Here is a 25,032-nt window from a genome sequence, read left to right on the forward strand (position 1 = left end):
GATCTAAATTTTATCACCCAAGCACTTAATTTAACATCATCTAACATCGATGAATATTACAGTTCCCACGAATTCTCTGTTGATTTTATTTACCCGAAAAGTAGAGTAAAGAGCTCCTGTCATTTAAATCAAAATTTTATTTCTTTCTGTCTTGCTGCTAATGGAATTAAAGAGTGCATATCCGCCCGCTAATGAAACTAATGGTTTCCCATGGATTCCGGTAGCCGATAATTTTTGATGAAATAATTTTCAGAGGTCCAAAAATTAAAATAAATGTCACTTAAATTTACGATCTCCTGTTATTTTCTATCATCTCCATACGGAGATCAGAGGTAAATTTTAAAATGTTTTCTTAAAAATTAAATTATCGCTTTTAAAAATATGTACCACTAATGGATTTAAGTAATTAATATTTGGTCGTAAATGAATTAACCGTCTGTATCTCTGAGTCCCTTACAAATAGTAAATTTTCTAAGATGACAGGTTTCCGAGAATGAAAGTAAATGTCACTCAAATTTATGATCTAATCCTTTACTCTCACGCTCTCAATATTTTTAGCCCCACTTTTCTCCCAAAATTTTCGTATATAAACCCCGGAAAAATAATTAAAATCAGTCATTACCGCCGCAGTCGAAACCCTTGTCGGATCTATCTAAGACCACGAGTAAGACTCACTGAGTCGATTTCAACGTTCGTTCTCGTGACGCTCTACGCCTAGGCAACCAGGGGTCCTAGATCGATAATCGAAATTCGATTCTTTTATTTTAAAATTCAACATCTAAAAAGTCATTACCGCCGCAACTAAAACCCTTGTCGGATCTATCCGCGAGCAAGATTCCAAAATTCGTTCTCGTGACGGTCCACAGCCTAGGCAACCGGACTCCTAGATCGATAACCGGAATTCAATTTTCTTTACTTTTGTAATTTAAACCTTCGTCGGATCCATCTGCGAGTAAGACTCACTGAATCGACTTCAAAATTCGCTCTCGTGACGGTCCACAGCCTAGGCAACCGGACTCCTAGATCGATAAACGCAACTCGATTCTTTTACTAAAAATTATAAATTACGCGACTTAAATTTTATTTTTAAAACCTTTCCTCGTGACGGTCCTTCGCCTAGGCATCTGGACTCCTAGGTTGGATACCTAAAATAAAATCATTTGAGTTCGCATCAAAATTAATTAAACCCCTTCACGTGACGTCCAAATCGGAGTCCTTGTTCAGGAATAGTTAATTCCGCTAATAAAAACCTAAAAATCATAGCAAATTCACTCGAAGGCAAAGCCGGCCTTTCGGTTCAGCGTGCAGTGCGTTCGTTTGAATAGATTCAACCTGTGAATCTCAATAAAACTGTCATAAACATTGTAAATTCCTGTGTGCACAAATTCAAATTGGTGAATTTGGAGTGAGTGTGTGTGCAAGTATATCAACCCTTCTGGGTAAGTCTAAAATTATAATATTTACATGTAAGATTCAACTTGTCAATATACAACACATGTTTTTCTTTTAATACATTCGTCTTTTTATTTACTGTCCTTTTTCTCCAGCATTCAAGTGCTAGTAAATTAAGTCATAGTAACCCTAAGTAAGACGGAGAAAGAACACGGTCTTCTCGAGGGCCCATATTCACCGACCCAATATCCCTCTCGCTCAAAAATCCCGGACCTACCCTAACGCCACGCAGGTCATTGAACGGGACAGTCTATAGTACATCCGCTCGGTACAAATAGACAAATAAGTTATAAACCATACGAAATTATAACATTCTTATATCAGCCACGTGAGCCGAATTCCTTGGTTGGATGACAGAATAAAAATAATTTCATATTATAACTTATAATTTAATAATCGGTGCCCAATCACTCATATGTTCTCACACTAGCCACGTGACGGTTCAATCGAACTCCTTGGTTGAGTTATAGAACGAGATAATTCGGTATTCCGATATTAAATAATAAATTAAAATAACCCTTTCGCCCGTCGCCTTCACTCACTCCGATCGTGACAGTCGAAAAATTTGGTGGCAGCGGTGGGATACGCTGGTGAATTGTTCTTTTCATTTAATTTTTCAAATTTTATTCGATTCTTATAAATCTAAAATCCAACGTCCTGCCTTGTTGAAATCTCCGAGTTAAATTTCAACTTGTAATTTTAAGTACATATTTAATTCTCAAAATTTTATAAATTCGATAAATTCTCGAATTTAAAAATCTACACATTGAAAATTTGAAATTTAAAAACCAAATATTTTTTCTTCTTATTGTTCAAAAGAAATTTCTCTATAAAATTTCTTGACAAATTTTCTTTTGCAATTTAAAATATCTGTATTTAAAAGCGAAATTTTTCTTTTGATATTTTTCTTAAAGTAAAAATAACTCTCATTTAATTTCCTTGCAATTATTATTATAATCATTTCAATTTTTAAAATAATTTCGCTGAAAAGAAAAAAAAATTTAATAAAATAATTATTTATTGTGGAAAATTCGAAACACGTCAACATCATTCCGAAATCCTTTCAAATAATTATACCCAGTAACCTTTAACCCCTACCTGACATCCTTTTTCTATATTCATCTTCATTTTACTCTTATTAAAATAAAATCCTGAAATAAAAACTCAAAATTTTTCTGGAAATCTTTCTTGTAAAATTTTTCTCTGTAATCAAAAAGTTAATTATTCTTCTCTTAAAATTATTGACAATTTTATTCTTGAAAATCTTTTCTAACTTTTATTACATTTAAAAATAAAACTTTTTGAAAAGTTCCGAACTCCCAATCTTAATACTTTATTCATTTTAATACTTCATAATAATTCAAATACTCTTGCAATTTATTGTTACCTACAATTTTATTAGCTACACAATTATTACCACTACACGTTTATGCCTAACTCATCTACACTAAAACGCACTAAACAAACAAAAATAAAATTTCACATAGAAAGATTAATTGCAATCGCAGAAGACGCACCATCGTGCCCTTTTATAAAAAAATATTTACTCGCTAACAGATCAAAAGGTTTTATTAACTACAAACTTATACCAGTCGATATACCTAAAAGATTTTTGAAATTTAATTACAAATTAGCGCCTCTCGATCCGCGTATGCAAATATTAGACGAAAACTCAATTTATTATAGATAAATTCAATTATTAAACTTCGAGTCAATTTCAGTAAATATAAATTTGTGGTTTTCTAAGGATAAGTCGATTCTTTCTTTTTATAATACTACTGAGTTTTGCGTACAAACAACTAGTAAACTTTTGCACCCGAAATCGCAAGTATTTTTGGTAAATCTTGGATCATTTATTATTCACTCATTACTCATCTCATTAATTTTGGTTGCTTAGAAGACCGCAGACTTTTTGTCGGATTCTATTCAATCTTTCATCGAATCAATTGGGAGACCGCAGACTTTTTGTCGGATTCCAGGCGATTCATTCATTATTCACTCATTTTCAAGAAGCCACAATTACTTGTAAAATTTTGTAAGGTCAGTTATTGTAGTAATCGCACTCTTTAATTGATCAGTGGAGCAATTGTGAAGAGTACCTTGTACGTACAGCTTAGAAATATTCAATGAGAACCAGAAAACGTGCTGGTAGAAAATATCAGTTACGAAAACTAGTTGCAATATACCATAGGGGGGAGTTACCATACACTCCCGTGACTATACCACTATCCTTACAAAATCCAGCAAATAATTCACAAAATCAGGAAATTAATCACCCACATCCGGAGGAGAAAGAAAAATAATTGTAGTCCCACAGAATAAACTTATTTAATTTTTACTTTTGATACACAATTTAAATATTATCCAATGAAACGTGGTAAGCGCGCCGGAAGAAAATATCAAATACGAAAATTAATAGCAATACTAGATAAAGGAGCAGTGGGTCCATATCCTGTAAAAAGGAAAAATTTAACACAAACTGTAAAACTTCAGGAAGAAGGTAATTCACCCAACAGTAGTATCAACAACAATCCTAAAACTAGGGATAAACAAACACAAACAGACACAACACCTATATCTGAATAATTAAAATACTTCCAACACTAATTACTTTACAATAAACAATTATAAATTGAATACAAGGCTATTTAAATTTGGTAACAATTAATTAATAAATAAATTTTTTGATCAGCGTAACCTTTTACTCGCGTCTGACTATCGTAAATATCCCTTTTCCTTCCTAGCTTCTTAATAATTACCAGGATTCTCACTTTTCCTATTTCTTTTACTCTTATAACCTTCTCTCATATAATTAATCGAAATGGATGGTCACGGAGTAGACGATAACCAAGATCCTCTACCAGGTGCCCAAAATAATCCGCCACCAGGTGCCGATAATATTCCGCCACCGCGAATTAACAATAACAGGTTGGGCCGACTAGTTAATAATAATGAAGTCGACCAACAACTCAATAATATCACCCGGCATGCAAATATAACGGATCAAATGATCACGTCCCTCGGGGAAAGTATGACGCTACATCAAGCGTTAATGCAAGTCCCGACTTTTGACGGTAAAAATATGCCCTTACAAGCGTTTTTACAAGACGTAGAAAATGGTCTCACAATTGTACCAGAAAACCTCGAAAATACTTATTTTAACGGAGTTAAGTCCAAACTTAAGGACACAGCTAGAGACGCGATCGCGGATAAAACAATTAATACAATGAATACTCTTAGAGACGCGCTTAAGGAATATTTTGCCACCAAGAAAACGTATCCACAATACTGCGCGGATATTCAAGCTATACGACTTAAACAAAACGAGTCAATTCTAAGTTACTATACCCGAATAAAGAAAATTCGCGCTAATGCAGTAACCGCATTGAACGAAAGCTTTAATAATGATGTCGAGGTAACTGCGATGAAGAAAATGCTAGACGGTCTAGCACTCGAGTCATTTAAACGCGGACTACCAGACGATTTAATATACGGAGTAAGCGTGCAAAATCCTGGTACTCTCGACGATGCATATAAAATCGCATTACGGCTCGAGGAAGACCTGAGAGGTAGCTCTCATCGTAACTCTAATTATTTAGCCTACGCGCAATCCGAATCCGCAAATCTCGATCTACCGCGTAGAACTCGAACTGTAAGCTTTCAGGACGAAGAACGCCGAAACACAATACCGTTTAGATTCGCTCGCGAAGACAATACTAGATCTTCTAATTCATATAGTAGATCTCCGGTTAGAGATACAACACCACCACGTGATAAACGCGACTATCCTGAGCGTAGTAACTCACCTTACCGTCCGCGAAGTCGATCACCTGGAAATTATTATCCATATTATCCTCCACCGGGTTATTTCCCTCCAATGCCATATATACCTCCGATGCCTTACCAATACCCACCTCCTGGAGCATATCCACCTCCAGCACCTTATAATACACCATACTACCACAATTATCCACCACCGGATAATAATCAGAATAACCCTACTAACAGTAATCCTAATTATTATAATAATCGCAACAACTATGATAGTAATAATAATCAGAGGTATAGCAACAATGGTTACAATAATTACAACAGAAATAATTACGGGAATTACAATAATAATAGTAATCCACAAAGCCAACAAAACAATTCGAGACCAAACTCCCCTGCACCTCCTAAGGAGCTTTTAAACTCCAACGCGGTTCGACGGAACGACGCGACGCCGAACAGCGCGAACCCCACGGAAGCGCGTCCACCAACAATCAGATTCCTAACAGTCGAAAATTCATAATGTGGTCCGAAGTTCAAGGTAGAGGACCAGTCGTTACCCTAACAGCTCCTGAGTTGCGAAACGGCAAAGCTCGTTTCTTAGTCGACACAGGTGCTGATATAAATGTAATTAGGAAGGACGCACTGGCCTCTCGCACCGTAATCGACACCTGGGACTCAGTATCTATAAAAGGGATCACTACGGAACGACTTGATACTCTGGGCACAACGGAGATCACATTCTTCTCGAATCCTGAGAAATTTCACGTTCTCGAGAATCCGCTACCTATTCCAACTGACGGAATAATAGGTATTGACTTTCTAACAAATGAAAAGGTCGAAATATCTTTTCATCACAATACTATAGTCGCCGATTCCGAGCCTATACATCCGATTCCGCTTGAAAATACTAACGGTGAACCATTTGACACATCACAAGTAACCACACTTCAATCAGAAGACGAACCCTCTATAATCTTACTAAAAGCTCGAACTCGTACAGTAGTTCCAATTAACCTTTCCAAAACAGATTTGAAAACTGGATTTTTGCCCCGTATAGAAACTCGCGAGAATATTTTTATTGGTAATGCTCTGGTTACAAACCATAATAACACTTGCTACGTTCATGCAATTAATGCCTATGAAGATGATATAGAATTAGTTATACCTCCACAAGAAATTATTCCCTTCGATTGTGATGGTAGCTCTGAAGATTTCTTTGACGACTCTGAAGAAAGTGACGTCCCAGAAACTGATCAAGATAGATTTGAGCGAATATGTGCTAGTCTCCGACTCGATCATTTAAATGTTCTAGAAAGAGAGCATGTACATGAACTTATCAGAGAATATCCGCTTCTTTTTCATCTCCCGGGAGACGATCTCCCAGCTACAACAATGATGACACATTCTATTCCGACTGTAGACGAAGTTCCTATATCTGTCAGACAGTATCGTTTCCCACCTGTTCATAAAGAAGAGATTGCTCGACAGGTGAATAAATTGCTGAATGACGGTGTAATAACCGAATCTGTTTCTCCATATAATTCACCTCTTTGGATAGTTCCAAAGAAACCAGATTCCAAAGGCAATAAGCGCTGGCGTATGGTTATCGATTTTCGTCAGTTAAATGAGAAAACCATTGGCGATGCTTACCCTCTTCCAAACATAGTCGAAATACTTGACAGACTTGGAGGAGCTAAGTATTTTTCAGTCTTCGATTTGGCTAGTGGTTTCCATCAAATTAAAATGGATCCAAAAGACCAACAGAAAACTGCATTCAGTACACCTAATGGCCACTATGAATATAATAGAATGCCATTTGGACTGAAGAATGCTCCAGCTACCTTCCAGAGACTTATGGACCGAGTTCTTCTAGGTCTACAAGACGTTGAACTCTTTGTATACCTTGATGATGTTGTTATTTTCGCATCATCACTCGAAGAGCACGGCAAACGTGTCCGACGACTTTTCAATAGATTAGAGCAAGCTAATCTAGTTCTACAATCTGACAAATGTGAATTTTTGAATCTCGAGGTCGCCTACCTTGGCCATATTATTGGCAATGGTGGTGTACGTCCAGATCCAAAGAAAACAGAAGCTATCGAGAAGTTTCCAAGACCTAAAACAGTAACTAATATCAGGCAGTTTCTCGGCCTAGCCGGATACTATCGTCGTTTTATCGAAAATTTTTCGGGCCGTGCAAAAGCACTAACAGAACTACTAAAGAAGGATAATCCGTTCGTCTGGACCTCTGCTCAACAAGAGAGTTTTGACGACTTGCGTAAAGCATTATGCACAACACCAGTTCTACAATATCCCGATTTTTCTCAACCTTTCATACTTACTACTGATGCTTCAGATCTTGCTATTGGCGCAGTATTGAGTCAAGGAAAAATTGGCGAAGATAGACCGATAGCATATTTATCAAGATTACTCAAATCAGCAGAAAGAAATTATACGACTACTGAGAAAGAGTGTTTGGCAGTCATTTATGGTATTTTACATTTTCGACCATATTTGTACGGTCGGAGATTCACCCTCGTGTGTGATCATGAACCATTAAAATGGATTGACTCTGTCAAGCCACCTGTACAACGTTTAGTCCGATGGAGAACAAGGCTCAGAGAGTACGAGTATGTCTTCTACTACAAGCCAGGTCGATTAAATTTGAATGCAGATGCATTATCAAGAAATCCTGTCGTTATGATATTACCTACGACCAAGTCCGAAACAGCTGCAAGACAATCTAGCTCGATCGCCAAACATTTGGAGCGATTACGATCATCTGCCACAAACGCGGCAATTGCAAACGCTAGCACTATAGGTGAGAGAGTGAGGTTACGAAGATTAGCGAGTAATCCTTCATTAGCACCGCCACCTCCAATTCAGCGTGCAAAAACCATCGCTCGAATTCCAATACCTGAAACAGAAAAACGTAAGCCTGGTCGACCTCCAAAGCAGTCACAGACTACGCAAACCACGGCTCCAGTACCACCAGTAGCTCACGGTAGGAGTAGTGCTTTCCCTAGTCTCACAACTAATCGTGTTCCACCCTCCAAAAGTTCTGACAAACCAGGACCTTTGTCCACGAAAACTCGAGCGACCGATTATCAACTAACATATGTAGATAATCGGGAAGATGAAGAAACTCCCTCACTAACTGAACCTGTCCAAAAATCGTTGCCTAAAAATGTTGTTGAAATGTCACCTGGACCGTCTTCAGAAAATGAAAATTACTACTGGGATCGACGTGGTGAGAACCCATCATATGAGTCTCCTCGAACGGAAGCTCCCATTAGAATACCAGAACCTCAACTAAGCAGACCATCTGGTATAACCTTTCGACATCCTGCAGGACGATCAACCCCTGCAGTTACTTCTGAAGGATCAACATCAGGATCAGAGGTTGAGGAGAGAATACCGCAAGGAGCAGCAAGTAGACGATGGGCTGATTTACCGCCTATCCATGAAAGTCCTTCAAGTACAGGTACGGATGAAGAAGTTCAACTACCACCGATACGAAGAAAATCCGTAGCTGATACTGTTCCGTGTGAGTTATTCTATCCTGGAATGAAAGACAATGAGAATAAATTAACCCTGCACACATCTAATGAAAATCTGACATACTTCAGAGATAATTATTTACACTTTATCTCCGCCGATTGTGAATTTACAACTATTACATCACGACTATTAATAGAGACAGACAAAATAGATCCTCACGATTTAAAATTGAAAAAGCCAAAAATTAATCAAGTACTTATAACACCACACGGTAAGCACAAAATCCTCAGTGCAGTGTTGAAGAAAAACCATTTTGACTCTTTTTCTATACAAGAGTTAAAAGATGTACTAAAAACTGTTAAAAACGTATTAAGCCATTACAGTATAAAAACACTACGAATCTCAAAGCCTGGAGATATGTTAGAAAGTTTAAGTCAATCAGTCGTCACTGACCTTTTTAAAGAATGCCTCAACGACTGTGAATGTTCACTAACTATTTGTCATGGAAGTGTAACAATGCCAGACGAAGACGTCCGCCAAGATATCATCGCAGAATATCACGAAAGTTTGACCGGTGGTCATAAGGGTATTACCAAAACATATCGAAGAATCCGTGAACGTTTCTACTGGCCTAACATGCGAGATGACGTCACAGAATTCATTCGAACCTGTAGAAGTTGTCAAGAGCAAAAATTAGTCCGAATCAAGACTAAAGAGCCGATGATAATCACTGACACTCCGGCAGAACCATTCGATAAAATATCAATCGATACAGTCGGCCCATTGCCCTTAACACCATCAGGCAATATGCATATTTTGACGATACAAGACAATCTCACAAAATATTGTATAGCTGTACCAATTCCCAACATAAAAGCTGAAACTATTGCAGATGCACTTGCACGACATGTAATAATTCAGTTTGGTTCACCTCGCGTAATATTGAGCGATCAAGGTCGATCATTTGTTGGTAAAATATTTCATCATTCGGCTAAGATCTTTAAAATTAAACAGGTAACTACCTCAGGGTATCATCCACAAACGAATGGAGCCCTAGAGCGTAGTCACATCGTATTGGCAGAATTTATTAAACATTACGTAAATAAATATGACGACTGGGACAAGCTTGTTCCTTTCGCAATGTTTTCATATAATACTTCGGTACACGAATCCACCAATTTCACTCCTTTTGAACTTATATACGGTAAAAGAGCCCGTATACCTAGTTCTTTTCCACCACCTGATAAAACCGAAACTTATGGCTCATATTTACATGATCTAGTCAACCGTATGGATGACATGAGACAATTCGCGTCCTCTAGTTTAATTAAATCCAAACATCGTTCTAAACGTTACTATGACGCTCACTTGAACCCCAGTACTTTGAATGTTGGAGATCAAGTTTACGCTATTAAAGAGCCACGAAAAGGTAAATTCGATTCACATTATAAAGGCCCGTATGTTATAGTTGAATTATTAGACAATAATACAGCTATAATAGAAGATGAAAAGGGTAAACGATCACTTAAACATATAGACAAGTTAAAAATATGTAACACTAGAAATCCTACTAACTCTAATACTGACACCCAATCTGATTAACATATTATTGTTCTAATTATCGTTATCTTTTAGTTGTATTAGATTATTATAGGCATTGTGATACAATCATTGATTATTGAACAGCTTGCAGTTGATCAAATTTAATAACAATATTTCAATAAAAATCAGAAATCAAGCAAATGTGTTCAACTATTATCAGGAGGAGCCGAAACGAATATTTTCTTAATAAATTTTTCATAAAAATTTTGTCCGACCGGTTCACAAATATGCAGCCACCAAGGATATTCATACTACAGAAGAGTCCTGAAGGGAAGGCATCAAAAAAATTACTCATTAATAAGTATGTAACCAATCAACAGTGATTGAGGTAAGCTCACATCACACAAACCACATGAGGAAATAATAAAACTTCTTGATTTACTAGCATATACTGAAGAAACACATATATTTTTGACAAGCTAACAATACTTATAAAAATAAACTAATACACATAAACTTAACTAAGCTAACCATAATTTAAGTCAAAGATACTATCCCTCACTAACAAAGACTTTATAAAAAAAAAAAAAAAAAAAAAAAAAAAAAAAATTTATAATAATAATAATATTAATAGTTAAACTTTTACGGAACTAACCATAAGATGAGATGAATATATACCAAACAGATTGAACCCTACATGTATATTCATCTTATTTTATTGTTATAATACATATATACACATAAAAATATTAACATAGTGATTTAAGAATACGTGTAAATACTCATACTTATGGTAATAATTAACTAATGATCAACTACTCAGTACCGATATCATAACCACTGAAAGAATACCCTTTAATCATGAGTATGTGTAAGTACACAAGAAAATTTACTGGTACATAAGTATAATATCAATAATTATTAGATATATCATATACACATAGAAAAAAAAAAACTATAAAACATAAAACAGAAAAAAAAAACTAAAAACAAAAGAAAAAAAAAAAAATTTTTTTTTTTAAACCATATATAATATCTTTATACAACATCTTTTAATGAATCGTTAAGAAAGTAAAATATTCTAAAAAAAATGTTAAGAAATACTGCAAAAAGTATAGTTTCATTTAGGTTATAACACACTACTATATTATAGGATAGCGCGTAAGGTCAATTACATATAGATTATAAGTGAATTTACAAGAAATTTTTAAATATAATTTCATTTTATATCTAAGTTAAATTGTTTCTATTTAAGTTGAACATATATACATGCGCTTATCTATTTTTTTTGTTAGAAGTATTTCGATAAGATGTATTCAGAAACGAAAACCAGTAGATACAACGAAATTTATAAAATGAAATAGTATTCTAAATAAACAATATACCAGAAGATAAGTATATGAATATATGTCGGTTACGTTTAACAAACAATTGTAATCTCTATAAATAAGCAATATACGTGTACTCTATAAATTGTAAGTAATTTCAATACAAGTTACTATCACGCATACGGAACAGAAGATTGGCAGCCATCATAAGCAACAATCGACTTAGCAGCGAAAATTTTCAAGGGAAACAATGGGGCGCTTTCTTTCCACAGCGCGTGAGAAAAGAACCGAAAGTTTTGAAAAGGAATATCACAATAAAACATGCTTATTATCGTATGAAATTTTCGAATCAACAAGACAAATTAATGACACCATTGGGCCAAAACAACACCAATGTCAACCCAAAACTTCTGTGAAGCCACGACCTACAGTACATAAGAGTTCATAACTCAGGACCAAATATAAGTCTAAAAACTACAGTCTGTAACTGTACGGCCATTCCTCTAAATTTCCAATCACTCATGACGACCACAAGCCGTTAGCAGCAAAACAAAATAACAGAAACAACAAGAATTTGCAAGAAATCAGGACCATAGTTAAACTCAGCATCACCGAACATAGAGGAACACCTTGTCCTGCAATTAACAATCCAGCAAAATGAACATAGGCCTGGCAAATCTTCAGCAGCAACGATTGTTCACGCTGAACAATTATTGAGTCTTGGATTAACCACTTCATCAATTGCAAAACGAGTTAATCACTGGGACCGGTTCGGACATCAAAACACTTGGTGAAGGCAAAAATGACAGCCTTAAGCATCCTGAAATAATCGCATGCATCATCAAGAAATATTGAGTGTTGTACACTGAGACACTCTGTGTACAACAGTGCAGAAGTCACCACGTCCAACCACCAAACCTACCAGTCAAGCACGTTATTAACTTCATTGGAGCCTTTCAAGAGTCTTGGCAAAATGATAAACGATAAACAATGACGACCATCTACAAAAGCAACCACGTAAAGAACTTTAGTAGAACAAAAATATTCCAATTAACCAACAATACTTCCAAACTTGATCGGTGAATTCTCATGTTCAGTGGGACGGAGGGCAATAACCATGGTTCCCCCTAAAAATTTACTTCACAAATTAGAAACAAGAAAACACTCACAGTAACAAAATCATCATAGAAGACAGATCAACATGCAGTAACCACTCAGGACTATCTACACCTTATCGTAATATACGTAGTTATCGTTTTAAGGAATAGCTGTAAGGAATATTCAATGTAAGTTAAACCGCCATCCATATTGTCCACTTACCTCACTTCTTATTTAAGCAAGATTTGCATAAATCGAAGTCATCGAGGGCGATGACGACTCTGGGGGTAGAGGTGTAACGATCGTTACAAATGGATCGCGATTTAACCGTGCTTTAATTTATCAATTCTTCTAAATTTTTTTTTATTTTTTATTAAAATAAGAATTTGACTGCGTAATTCAAAGCACACCCAATAATATGTATAAAAATGCGTATACGTATGTGTGAGGGTATATTCACATGTATATTCTTTCACATCTATAAATTCATCTAGCTCTTTTTGGGTATGTTCTGAATTCTCACCGAAAGAGTGTGTGAATACGAATGGTCAAGTCAGAAGAGTGAGAGAGAAAGGAAAATAAGAGTAACCAAGTAAGAAAACTCTGTATATCTCTCTCCCGCTATGCACAGCTGCACCGCTACGGCTGGTCCCTTACGAAGAGCTCACTGTCTCAATGTTTTTCACATGTCCAACGCGAGTCCCTCAAATCATCATAAATGTCACATAAATTCATTAAGATATTTCCGTGATCTAGTTTGAATTAAATTTTAATGTCTAAATCATATTAGCTTAAAAATTCTCCCTTAGATCTAAATTTTATCACCCAAGCACTTAATTTAACATCATCTAACATCGATGAATATTACAGTTCCCACGAATTCTCTGTTGATTTTATTTACCCGAAAAGTAGAGTAAAGAGCTCCTGTCATTTAAATCAAAATTTTATTTCTTTCTGTCTTGCTGCTAATGGAATTAAAGAGTGCATATCCGCCCGCTAATGAAACTAATGGTTTCCCATGGATTCCGGTAGCCGATAATTTTTGATGAAATAATTTTCAGAGGTCCAAAAATTAAAATAAATGTCACTTAAATTTACGATCTCCTGTTATTTTCTATCATCTCCATACGGAGATCAGAGGTAAATTTTAAAATGTTTTCTTAAAAATTAAATTATCGCTTTTAAAAATATGTACCACTAATGGATTTAAGTAATTAATATTTGGTCGTAAATGAATTAACCGTCTGTATCTCTGAGTCCCTTACAAATAGTAAATTTTCTAAGATGACAGGTTTCCGAGAATGAAAGTAAATGTCACTCAAATTTATGATCTAATCCTTTACTCTCACGCTCTCAATATTTTTAGCCCCACTTTTCTCCCAAAATTTTCGTATATAAACCCCGGAAAAATAATTAAAATCAGTCATTACCGCCGCAGTCGAAACCCTTGTCGGATCTATCTAAGACCACGAGTAAGACTCACTGAGTCGATTTCAACGTTCGTTCTCGTGACGCTCTACGCCTAGGCAACCAGGGGTCCTAGATCGATAATCGAAATTCGATTCTTTTATTTTAAAATTCAACATCTAAAAAGTCATTACCGCCGCAACTAAAACCCTTGTCGGATCTATCCGCGAGCAAGATTCCAAAATTCGTTCTCGTGACGGTCCACAGCCTAGGCAACCGGACTCCTAGATCGATAACCGGAATTCAATTTTCTTTACTTTTGTAATTTAAACCTTCGTCGGATCCATCTGCGAGTAAGACTCACTGAATCGACTTCAAAATTCGCTCTCGTGACGGTCCACAGCCTAGGCAACCGGACTCCTAGATCGATAAACGCAACTCGATTCTTTTACTAAAAATTATAAATTACGCGACTTAAATTTTATTTTTAAAACCTTTCCTCGTGACGGTCCTTCGCCTAGGCATCTGGACTCCTAGGTTGGATACCTAAAATAAAATCATTTGAGTTCGCATCAAAATTAATTAAACCCCTTCACGTGACGTCCAAATCGGAGTCCTTGTTCAGGAATAGTTAATTCCGCTAATAAAAACCTAAAAATCATAGCAAATTCACTCGAAGGCAAAGCCGGCCTTTCGGTTCAGCGTGCAGTGCGTTCGTTTGAATAGATTCAACCTGTGAATCTCAATAAAACTGTCATAAACATTGTAAATTCCTGTGTGCACAAATTCAAATTGGTGAATTTGGAGTGAGTGTGTGTGCAAGTATATCAACCCTTCTGGGTAAGTCTAAAATTATAATATTTACATGTAAGATTCAACTTGTCAATATACAACACATGTTTTTCTTTTAATACATTCGTCTTTTTATTTACTGTCCTTTTTCTCCAGCATTCAAGTGCTAGTAAATTAAGTCATAGTAACCCTAAGTAAGACGGAGAAAGAACACGGTCTTCTCGAGGGCCCATATTCACCGACCCAATATCCCTCTCGCTCAAAAATCCCGGACCTACCCTAACGCCACGCAGGTCATTGAACGGGACAGTCTATAGTACATCCGCTCGGTACAAATAGACAAATAAGTTATAAACCATACGAAATTATAACATTCTTATATCAGCCACGTGAGCCGAATTCCTTGGTTGGATGACAGAATAAAAATAATTTCATATTATAACTTATAATTTAATAATCGGTGCCCAATCACTCATATGTTCTCACACTAGCCACGTGACGGTTCAATCGAACTCCTTGGTTGAGTTATAGAACGAGATAATTCGGTATTCCGATATTAAATAATAAATTAAAATAACCCTTTCGCCCGTCGCCTTCACTCACTCCGATCGTGACATCTTTTTAGGATATAAAAGGATTCAACTAGCATTTGAAATTTCTAATGCTACCGAATACTTTTTAATCCTGAAATAATTTTTTTATTTCATAACCTTTTTAGGATATAGAAGGATTTCACCAGTATTTAAAATTTCTTATGCTACCGAATACTTTTTAATCCTGAAATAATTTTTATATTTCGTTATCTTTTTAGGATTAAAAAGTATTTAAAAGTATTTAACAGTTTAAATCATTTCAAATCCTGTTAAATCATGTTTTCAGGATTAAATAGTATTTAACAGAATTAAAAAATTTGAATCATGTTAAATCCTTCTGAATCATATTTTCAGGATTCGATAGCATTCATAAGGATATAAATTTTTTTAATCCTGTCAAATACTTTTGTTTAATCAGGGTTATTGGTTGTGAGTTATTAGTTTAGTGGTTAATCGCATTGTCCAGTGTAATTAAATTGAGATACTAACTATTGTAATAAAAAAGTGAATACATGTTTGAAAATAAGAATCCACTCCTTTAAAAGAGTATCATCTCTATTTCCTATAAAGAAAATTAAAGGAATATTATTCCCATAAAACATAAAATTAAAAACATAGAAAAACAAAAAAATCTCAGTGTATATTAAAAGTGTAATAAATGTTCAAAAATAAAGATACGATCCTTTAAAGAGTATCATCTCTAATTTCTTTCAAGAAAAATAAAGGAATTTTATCTTTGCTAAAGATTCAAGTTTAAAAGTAAAATAAAAAGAAAAACCAAAGTGAAAACACTTTTTGTGTTTGATTAATTAAAATAAGTTAGTTAGTATTAACACTCTACCCTCACTTGAACGTCGCTTGCACGAAAGAGACGGCAATCAATTAAAGGGTCCACAACGAGGGAACACTCTTCAAGGGTCCAGAGATTCACAGCGAAGGAGTCTCCCAGAAGAAAAGTACTTAAAGAAAAACTATCAGCGCAAAGGTAAGAAATTCATAAGTGGCTATTTTCTCTTTTCGACTCGATAACCAAATTTCAATCAACTTAAGGGGAAATAAGAAAGCCATAATTTCACAATTGTATGTATCGATTTGCATATAGTATATTCATATATTTAAAAAGATAACTCTATTTAAAATCAAACTAGAATTAAAGGAAGATTCACATCGAAACGTATCCCTAAAAATAAAATAAGGCTTGAATTATATTTAAGCCGAAAATTGCATTGGTTAGTCCGAACGCCTAATCCACGCAACCGAATATTAAATAAATAATAGTCGGACATAACATAATAAATGAAATGCATTTTAGACTATCAATAAAATTGAAATTAATAATTTAATTATTCTTAATCACCGATTAAAAAAAAAGAAACAATAGTATGAATAAATTTAATTTTTATTAAATACATATAAATCCCTGATTAAAAGGAACGATTCGAAATGATTTCCAATTTTAAACTTCCATAAGAAGGGCGATTTAAAAGTATTCAACGTATTCAAAAGCATTAAAAAGTATTTCCTTTTTTTTTTCTAATCGTTTCTTCTAATAAGAGATGTGATTACTATAACTAATTAAAATTGTAGGATAAAAGAAGAATGAGACATTTGAAATAACCACTGATCTTTTAATTGTTGTAACCGCTAAAAATTATATAATTAACTGAAATCGTTCCAAGCATTTAGAATGAATTTCCATCGGGAAAAAGTCTGATTAAATTTTAATTGGACAGCCAACAGAAGCTCGATCATTTTCAATCGAGTCCGATTCATCCCAATCAGAAAATATTTAATATCTATTGTTGTCAGTCGGAATTTCTATAATCAAGGATAATTTATTGAAGTTTATTTTAACGGAAAAAAGCTTATTGTTATAAGAGATCACAGCAAAGGATAATCATAAATTTTTACATGCCATTGCGTGCGCGTTGTAAAGAAATTTTACAATTAAGATAAACTATAAATGTAGTCGATTACATAATGCAATTATAATCAACTAAAGTGTTAATATATATAAATACGTCATAAATTTCTTAGGTTTTTAAAAATGCATTTACAATTTCTTTTTATGCTTGTAAATAATCAATTGCGAAAATTTACAACATATTATTTAATTATTTTTCATGGCTTTTAATCTATAGTTCAACCTGATTTGGTCCTTTCTTAAGCAAATCCATTGAGGTTTTACTAAAACTCAGTGAAAAAAAATTTGACGACGGCCCACCTCCAAAAAAAAGCTTAAAAAAAAATTTTGTTTTAATTTTTTTTATTGAAAAAAAAGATTTTAAGCGTAAATATACTGTTTCCGAACCTTTATAATCCCATGGACTTATATTTATTAAAAAAAAAAAAAAATTATTTAGCTGATATAACCAGTTTTATTGAAATTTTTATTTTTATATTTTAACCACAGTATACCCAGTGAACACATGACCTTCATATGACGTCATAGACAGGTCATATAGTGATCATAAAATTTTTACATAGATATGACATAAAAATGACTTTATTGATGACTTTGAGATGATGTCGTATAGTGTGACATAATTATGACATAGAACTGACCTAAAATTTGACTTTTATATGACATCATAATGGTGACTTAAATATTACGTAAATATTATGTCCTATCCCTATTAAACTGTGACGTCATATTAAAGTCATAAATTTATGTATTATTGACGTAAGAAATAAATCATACAATTACATAAATTACAAGTCGTATTCTGACGTAAAAGTGATATAATAATACGGTCATATGCTCACATAAGAAACGGCTCATATTTTTACGTAAAATTGATGTACGATGAACATCATACTTAAGCATTAACTTCAGGTCATCCTCTTATAAGAGGAATGCCTTCCAATTGATTCAATTTTTGATTTATAATTTATAAAATCAGTAGATATAATTGTCATTAATAGAATTGACTTTTGTTTCTCAGTTCAATATAGGGCAGAGGTATCGCTTTTGGCCATTTTAGGGCGTGTTTTGGACACTTGAAAAAATGAAATAAAACAATTTGTTGAAGACGCAATGACATAATTAATTTTTTAAATCTATTCAATGATACTTTCATCAAGTCATGGCAATGACAGCTTTTCTTATACTTTTTCATTGATTAAAATAAAGTATTAAATGTCCAAAAATGGAGCAGTGGCCGTAAATGGCACAGACAGGATGCTACCAATTCGATTTTGTAGTAACTGTTAAAAATTGACTCATCAGTATCGTTGAGAGAGTGAAAGAGGTGATTGTACAATGAACCGTTTTCATAGATAAAGACCCAAATCATTAAATAAAATATCCCGAGTCGAAAAATAATTCCGGTTTTAGACCTCAAATGAAAGATTTTGGGGTTTGCCTCAGTTTGTCCTCACCATTTAAAATTCATATAAATCTGAGATGAGGTAAGTCTCATTTTGTGCGACTTTTGTCCCATTTAGGCGTACATGAGGTTAACCTCATGTATATATTTCTTATCGAGGAGACCAATATGAGGTTTATCTCACGTGTAGTTCTTGTGGATGAGACCCAGATGAGGTTAACTTCACGTATATATTTCTGATGGGTGAGACCCAGATGAGGTTAACTTCACGTATATATTCCTGATGGGTGAGACCAAGATTAGGTTAACCTCACGTATATATTTCTAATGGGTGAGACTGAGGTTTGTCTTTAGTATGTTTTTTTCTTAAGATTTGAATAAATTAATTCATTTTTTAATTACTCATCATTTATTTGAACTGAAGTAGATGTACATTTTAAACATTAATATATATTTTAAACATTAATTATTATTATATTTGATAAAAGTTATACTTTTCTAAATTACAATAGCTATTTATTATGCATCAAAAATAAGTGAATAATAGCTGTATCAAAAATAATAAACCAATCTTTTTGATATATCTTTTATTTTGTTGTTTAAATTGTTGTTTTCGATGCTGGCTTCATTGTTGCTGGTTTTGCTTGGGTTCTATAGTAAAATAAATTGAAACTCAGGTTATTTATTAAAATAAAGAAAAATAAAAATGTTAATAAACAATTGAAGTATTTGTCTAAAATAATTAACAATTCTAACTAGAAAAAATGAAAAATACACATAAATAAATAACAGATGTACTTACCGTTGATTTTAACAACTTTAGTATCCAAGTGTTCATTTAGTTTAATTTTTTGATCTTGCCATTTCAGTTTCACTGTCACATGATGATAACGAGAACATCTTGAGATTTAGATTATTGATATTTTTTGTAACTGCTTTGTTTCAAGCCCAAAATTTGAAGTATATTTTTTGGATATTTTTAAATTAAAAATTTTTAATAACAGTTCTTGAATATAGACATAGAAATATACGATGTAAACGTCCTAAGAGTTCAGAGACGACTGATTTTCTATTATATTTATACCAAAGAATTTACTTTCAGAATTTTCTTCAAGGTTTAATAGTTTTCTGTCTAAAACTCTATTTGAAAAAAAAAAATATAAGTATCATATTCCTGCACATGTGGCCAATCTTTTCGGAGAAAAGCAAAAATTTACTAAGTCGAGAATTTTAACAGTTTTTTCTCATCTACAAATGAAACCTAATTTTTTCTAAGTCCCAGTTAAAACTCATTTTGCCTTAAATAATAAATAAAGCTGAAATTATTTCCAGGTCCCAATTTTGAACGGATTTTGTCCTCATATAATGATATTCACGTTGAGGGCAATATGAGACTTAACCAATCAGTTAAGCTGTTGAGGTTTACTTGAGACTTATCCGACGAAAACTGCCGAATGAGACCTGAATGAGTCCAAAATCCACTGTTGAGGCCAAAATCCGGAATTATTTTTCGACTCGGGATTTCATTCAATGCGTAGAGTTATTATTTATCGAATGAAATGCTTCTTGTTTGAAAATTTTAGTTTACATCTGAATACGGCTCATTTAAAATTTCCATTTGCTAATATAAGTGCAACAAGGACCGTATCGTTTATTCATATGTGTGTGATAAAGTAAAGGGATGGCAAATCCTCTTAAGTAGCCGAGTCCTGACCGTTTTATTTATTTTTTGAGGTCCAAAATATTCTATAAATCATTTGTCTATCACCAATAATTTACTATTTTTGTACTAGAATCAGTTTCAGCTTGATAATATAATAATGTATCGTATGATCAAATAAATAATTATTCAAACAATTTAATTATTAATAAATAATACTGCAAAATTTTGATTTCTGTGATAATCAACTTTTTTATTATTTTTTTTTTTTTGTATTTTAATCAAGTTACAAGTTGGAGATATAAGGCAATTAACTGTGCACAATCAGTATGTATTGAAACCTAATCCTCGTTTACGCATTTGTACATAAATCCATCATAATAATTGCGTAATTATAAAAATGCATATGAAACTAATGATACATTATTGTTGCCCAAATTAATCCTTCTGAGTAAAGTTAATTTTTTTAAATGAATTAATTCGATAATTATATCATGAGTGAATTATTACTATTGGCTCCTGAGTTTTAAAAGTTTACGCTTTAATAAAATTTATAGGAGTGGAAAAATGATAAGGAATAAGAAATTGAGTACCATTTTTTTTATTGTTATTACAACATAAAGTTATTATTATTATTACAGCTTATATATTTTTATAATCTTTCGTAGTGAATATTAAATACAAACAAAAAATTTAATTCTTGAAATAGTAAAATTTTAAATTTCAATATCGGGTTTAGTTTACATTCTAAACATTTAGTTATTTTTAATCCGGAGACACGGTAGTGCCAAGTACACGTTAAAATATGCATATGTGTGAGTGTCATCACTTTAAAACCAAGTGTGTTACAAGTGTATTATTTTAACACATATTAAATGTGTTCTATGTTTAAGGCCATAAACGAAACTATAATTTTTTGTAGTCATTTAAAACACATTTCACGGTGTATTAAATATCTATAGATTACTTATGGCGTTTCAATGTTATTTGGGAAGTGTGTTAATTTTGACTACACACTTGGTTTTAAAGTGATAGCGCGAGTCTACCGTCTCCTTTTACCAGAGGCTGAACGGTATTTGGCTTTCTAAGGCGAAAGTTCATTAAATGTCGTACCCTCTTATTTTCATGTGAGGGTTGAATAATTTTTTCTAAATCATTATTTGACAAGCAGAAATATAATTTTCTGATAAAAGTATCTGGAAGTTGTAATTCATAAAATATGTTATAAATAATTTCCTTAGAATCTTTTATGCAACTAACTCTTTTAAAAACTCTTAGCAATTTATAAAAAAGCATATTGTCATATATAGGATACTCTGGGAAAATAGGTTCACGAGGTTCACGTTTGAGTATACTCGCCAAATCAACAGACTTCAAGTAATGTGCCAAGTAATAAATATTTTCATGTAAAACCTCCATAAATGTGATATTACTGCCTTCTATTTTATTTTTTTTCATTTTTTCAACTTCTGACCGACACTCAGCTAAATAATGATCGAATTCTCCTGTACTAACAGCTTTAATGTTTCGATCACATACGTGAAAACCCGCAGCTGTTAATTTTACGATGTGTAGCTTAATAGTTAAAATATCATGTGAATAATATTCTAATTCGAAGGAAGACTCGATAGCTAATTTATTATCAGAATCCAGAGCATTAACATCAACACCGACATCAAGCAGATAACTTATAATACCTATATTGAGATGATGTTCTCTGAGAGTGTGATGAAGTAACAATTGGGATTGAAAGAATGTAAACAAATTAATATTATTATTATTATTAACATCAATTGTATCGGCAAATTCAAATAGCCACTCATATAACATTTTCCAGTTTCTAAACCAAATAGCGAAATGAAAAATTGTTGTAGTCCTACTATCGTATTCTAATGTCCAAAAAAGATCAGGCGCATATTTTATTAATGCATCCATGATATCATAGTGTTTATTTATAACAGCAAGGGTGATAGGAGTGACTCCATCTCTAGATTTAATATTAACGTTAGCATTGTTATCTAGTAATAATTTTACAACTTTCATATTTGCTGTCTGGACGGCAAGGTACAACGCAGTTGCATCACAGGTCTGATCAGAAACTTCCCACCTGACATTAATATCTACGCCATTTTCTATCATATATTTGATAATATCGTAATTTCCAGATTCTACGGCATCGTATAATATCGGTCGTTCAGTTGCTGGAATTCGTTGGTGTATATCAGCACCAAGTTCTATTAACTTTTTGAGAATTTTATAATTTCCGACTCGCACAGCTGTACGTAGTGGATTCCCAACATCTCGGTGTGTATTATTAATCTTGAAATTTAAGGTTGTTAAATTATTTATGTAATTTTCGTCTTGAGATTCAATAGCGCGAATGAGATTATGGGGTTCGATGATTACATTTTCGAATTCAGATTGTCGTATTCTTGATTCTTGCATTTTTAATTTTCGTATTTGTGATTCGGACTCGTAACACGTAACGTTATTACCGCTTGACGAAAGAAACAAGAATTTTTTTCGCCTGATGAATTCCGCTACAGAAAAAAAATTGATGAAAGTTTAGTTTTTATTCAAGTCAAAAATCATCCACTGATCGAAAAATTCAAAGGATGTAAAAACAACTTATAAATAATATACAAAAAATAGTCGTAGCGCAATATAAATATACAATGCAGTACATGTATAAAAAATACAGACATTAATTAACATAGATATTAGGGTGCTCCGTTTGAAACGAAGATTTTTTTTTTCGTTGCCCATCAAAAATCTTTTTCTACATGTAAAAACAAAAATTCAGTGAAATTTTGAGCTCTTAATAACAATTTTAAGAACTGGAACAACGTCGTTGAAGTTTTCCCATGCTAAAAGCATGTAAATTTTGATTCTTTTCTTTTTATCGAATAAAACTCAGCCCCATATTCACGTATCTTATCGGTTCAAAGTTTTCTTGGAAGAGAACTGTATGCTCTTTGAAAAAGCCTGTATGTGCTTAGCAGTACCTTTAACTAGAGCCCTCGTGGAAGCCTTGAAAGACTAATTTCCTACGAAATTAGTGGTTTTTTGTTGTTAACTTATAAACGGTTGACTTTTGGGAAAAAAAGTACATGACATTTTTTATAGGAAATTTAGTCTTCTACAAAAAAGTTCCCATAAGTCAAATCTCTAAAATCAATATTTAAAAAGATATATGAACTTTAACTAAGTAAAATTCGAAATTTTAACTAAATGTCAATGTTCAATACTATACAATATATTCAGTTATTAACTTATGGTAAGTATCAATTAATGTATATTTATATAAAATATAAAATGCCCGTAATTATTCATCGAAATTGTTCTTAAGTACCAACCTCATTTGCAATTCTTTTGAAAAATTGAATGATTAAAACACAGGTTTGAAGAATCTCGTTCGAATTTTCGATGTCCTTGGGACCTAACAGATGGATTATGTTCAAAAAAACATGGTTTATGTAATGGTTTTGAATTATAAAACCGTTAAACTTGACATTTAGCTAAAATTTCGAATTTTACTTAGTTAAAGTTCATATATCTTTTTAAATATTGATTTTAGAGATTTGACTTATGGGAAATTTTTTGTAGAAGACTAAATTTCCTACAAAAAATGTCATGTACTTTTTTTCCCAAAACTCAACCGTTTATAAGTTAACAACAAAAAACCACTAATTTCGTAGGAAATTAGTCTTTCAAGGCTTCCACGAGGGCTCTAGTTAAAGGTACTGCTAAGCACATACAGGCTTTTTCAAAGAGCATACAGTTCTCTTCCAAGAAAACTTTGAACCGATAAGATACGTGAATATGGGGCTGAGTTTTATTCGATAAAAAGAAAAGAATCAAAATTTACATGCTTTTAGCATGGGAAAACTTCAACGACGTTGTTCCAGTTCTTAAAATTGTTATTAAGAGCTCAAAATTTCACTGAATTTTTGTTTTTACATGTAGAAAAAGATTTTTGATGGGGAACGAAAAAAAAAAATCTTCGTTTCAAACGGAGCACCCTAATAGATATATTTCTTTTTCAAGCGAATAACTTTTAATTTTCGTGACCAGTGCATACAAATATTCTAAAATTTTTAATTAATATAATATATTTAATTAAATATTTACTTACCTCAGATGTGTAGAAATGATTTATTGTTGAAAATATTGAATGTTCAAATTTCCAGTTTAAAATTGAGTTTTGAAACACGTGTTACGATTGATGAACTTACAACAGGCGGGACAAGAGAAACTGTTCAGAATTTTTCTGACCACATTAAGCCCTTGATGAGATTCTACCTGGGGTACTCAAGTAATTACAACTTTTACACATACTATACATTTCCTTTACCCTCAAAGCCCTTAAGAATGATATTGTGTTCGACAAAGACCATCTGCCCCGGAATATAAAATTTTTTCGTTGAAAAAATTTATATAAGTCATCAATGTTTCATTGGATACAAGTAAAAACTAAAGGATGCAGTCATTTAAAAAAAGAACCTGCAGAAATATTTTTAACTTCCTGCTAAGAAAATTGTATATTTTTAATAATTCGG

At 33.1% G+C, this 25,032-nt stretch overlaps 1 protein-coding gene across 1 annotated transcript; it reads right to left on the reverse strand.

Moving 5' to 3' along the window:
* Nucleotides 1-21,496: 21,496 nt before the first annotated feature.
* On the reverse strand, nucleotides 21,497-22,918 carry LOC130664194 (putative ankyrin repeat protein RF_0381). The gene is made up of 2 exons (XM_057464015.1): nucleotides 21,789-22,918; nucleotides 21,497-21,557 (listed from the first exon to the last, which is right to left on the reverse strand). The coding sequence occupies exons 1-2, from the start codon at nucleotides 22,916-22,918 to the stop codon at nucleotides 21,497-21,499; spliced, it is 1,191 nt and encodes a 396-aa protein (XP_057319998.1).
* Between the last annotated feature and the right edge of the window lie 2,114 nt (nucleotides 22,919-25,032).

The sequence above is a fragment of the Microplitis mediator genome, chromosome 2, assembly GCF_029852145.1.
Source record: "Microplitis mediator isolate UGA2020A chromosome 2, iyMicMedi2.1, whole genome shotgun sequence".
Taxonomy (NCBI): domain Eukaryota; kingdom Metazoa; phylum Arthropoda; class Insecta; order Hymenoptera; family Braconidae; genus Microplitis; species Microplitis mediator.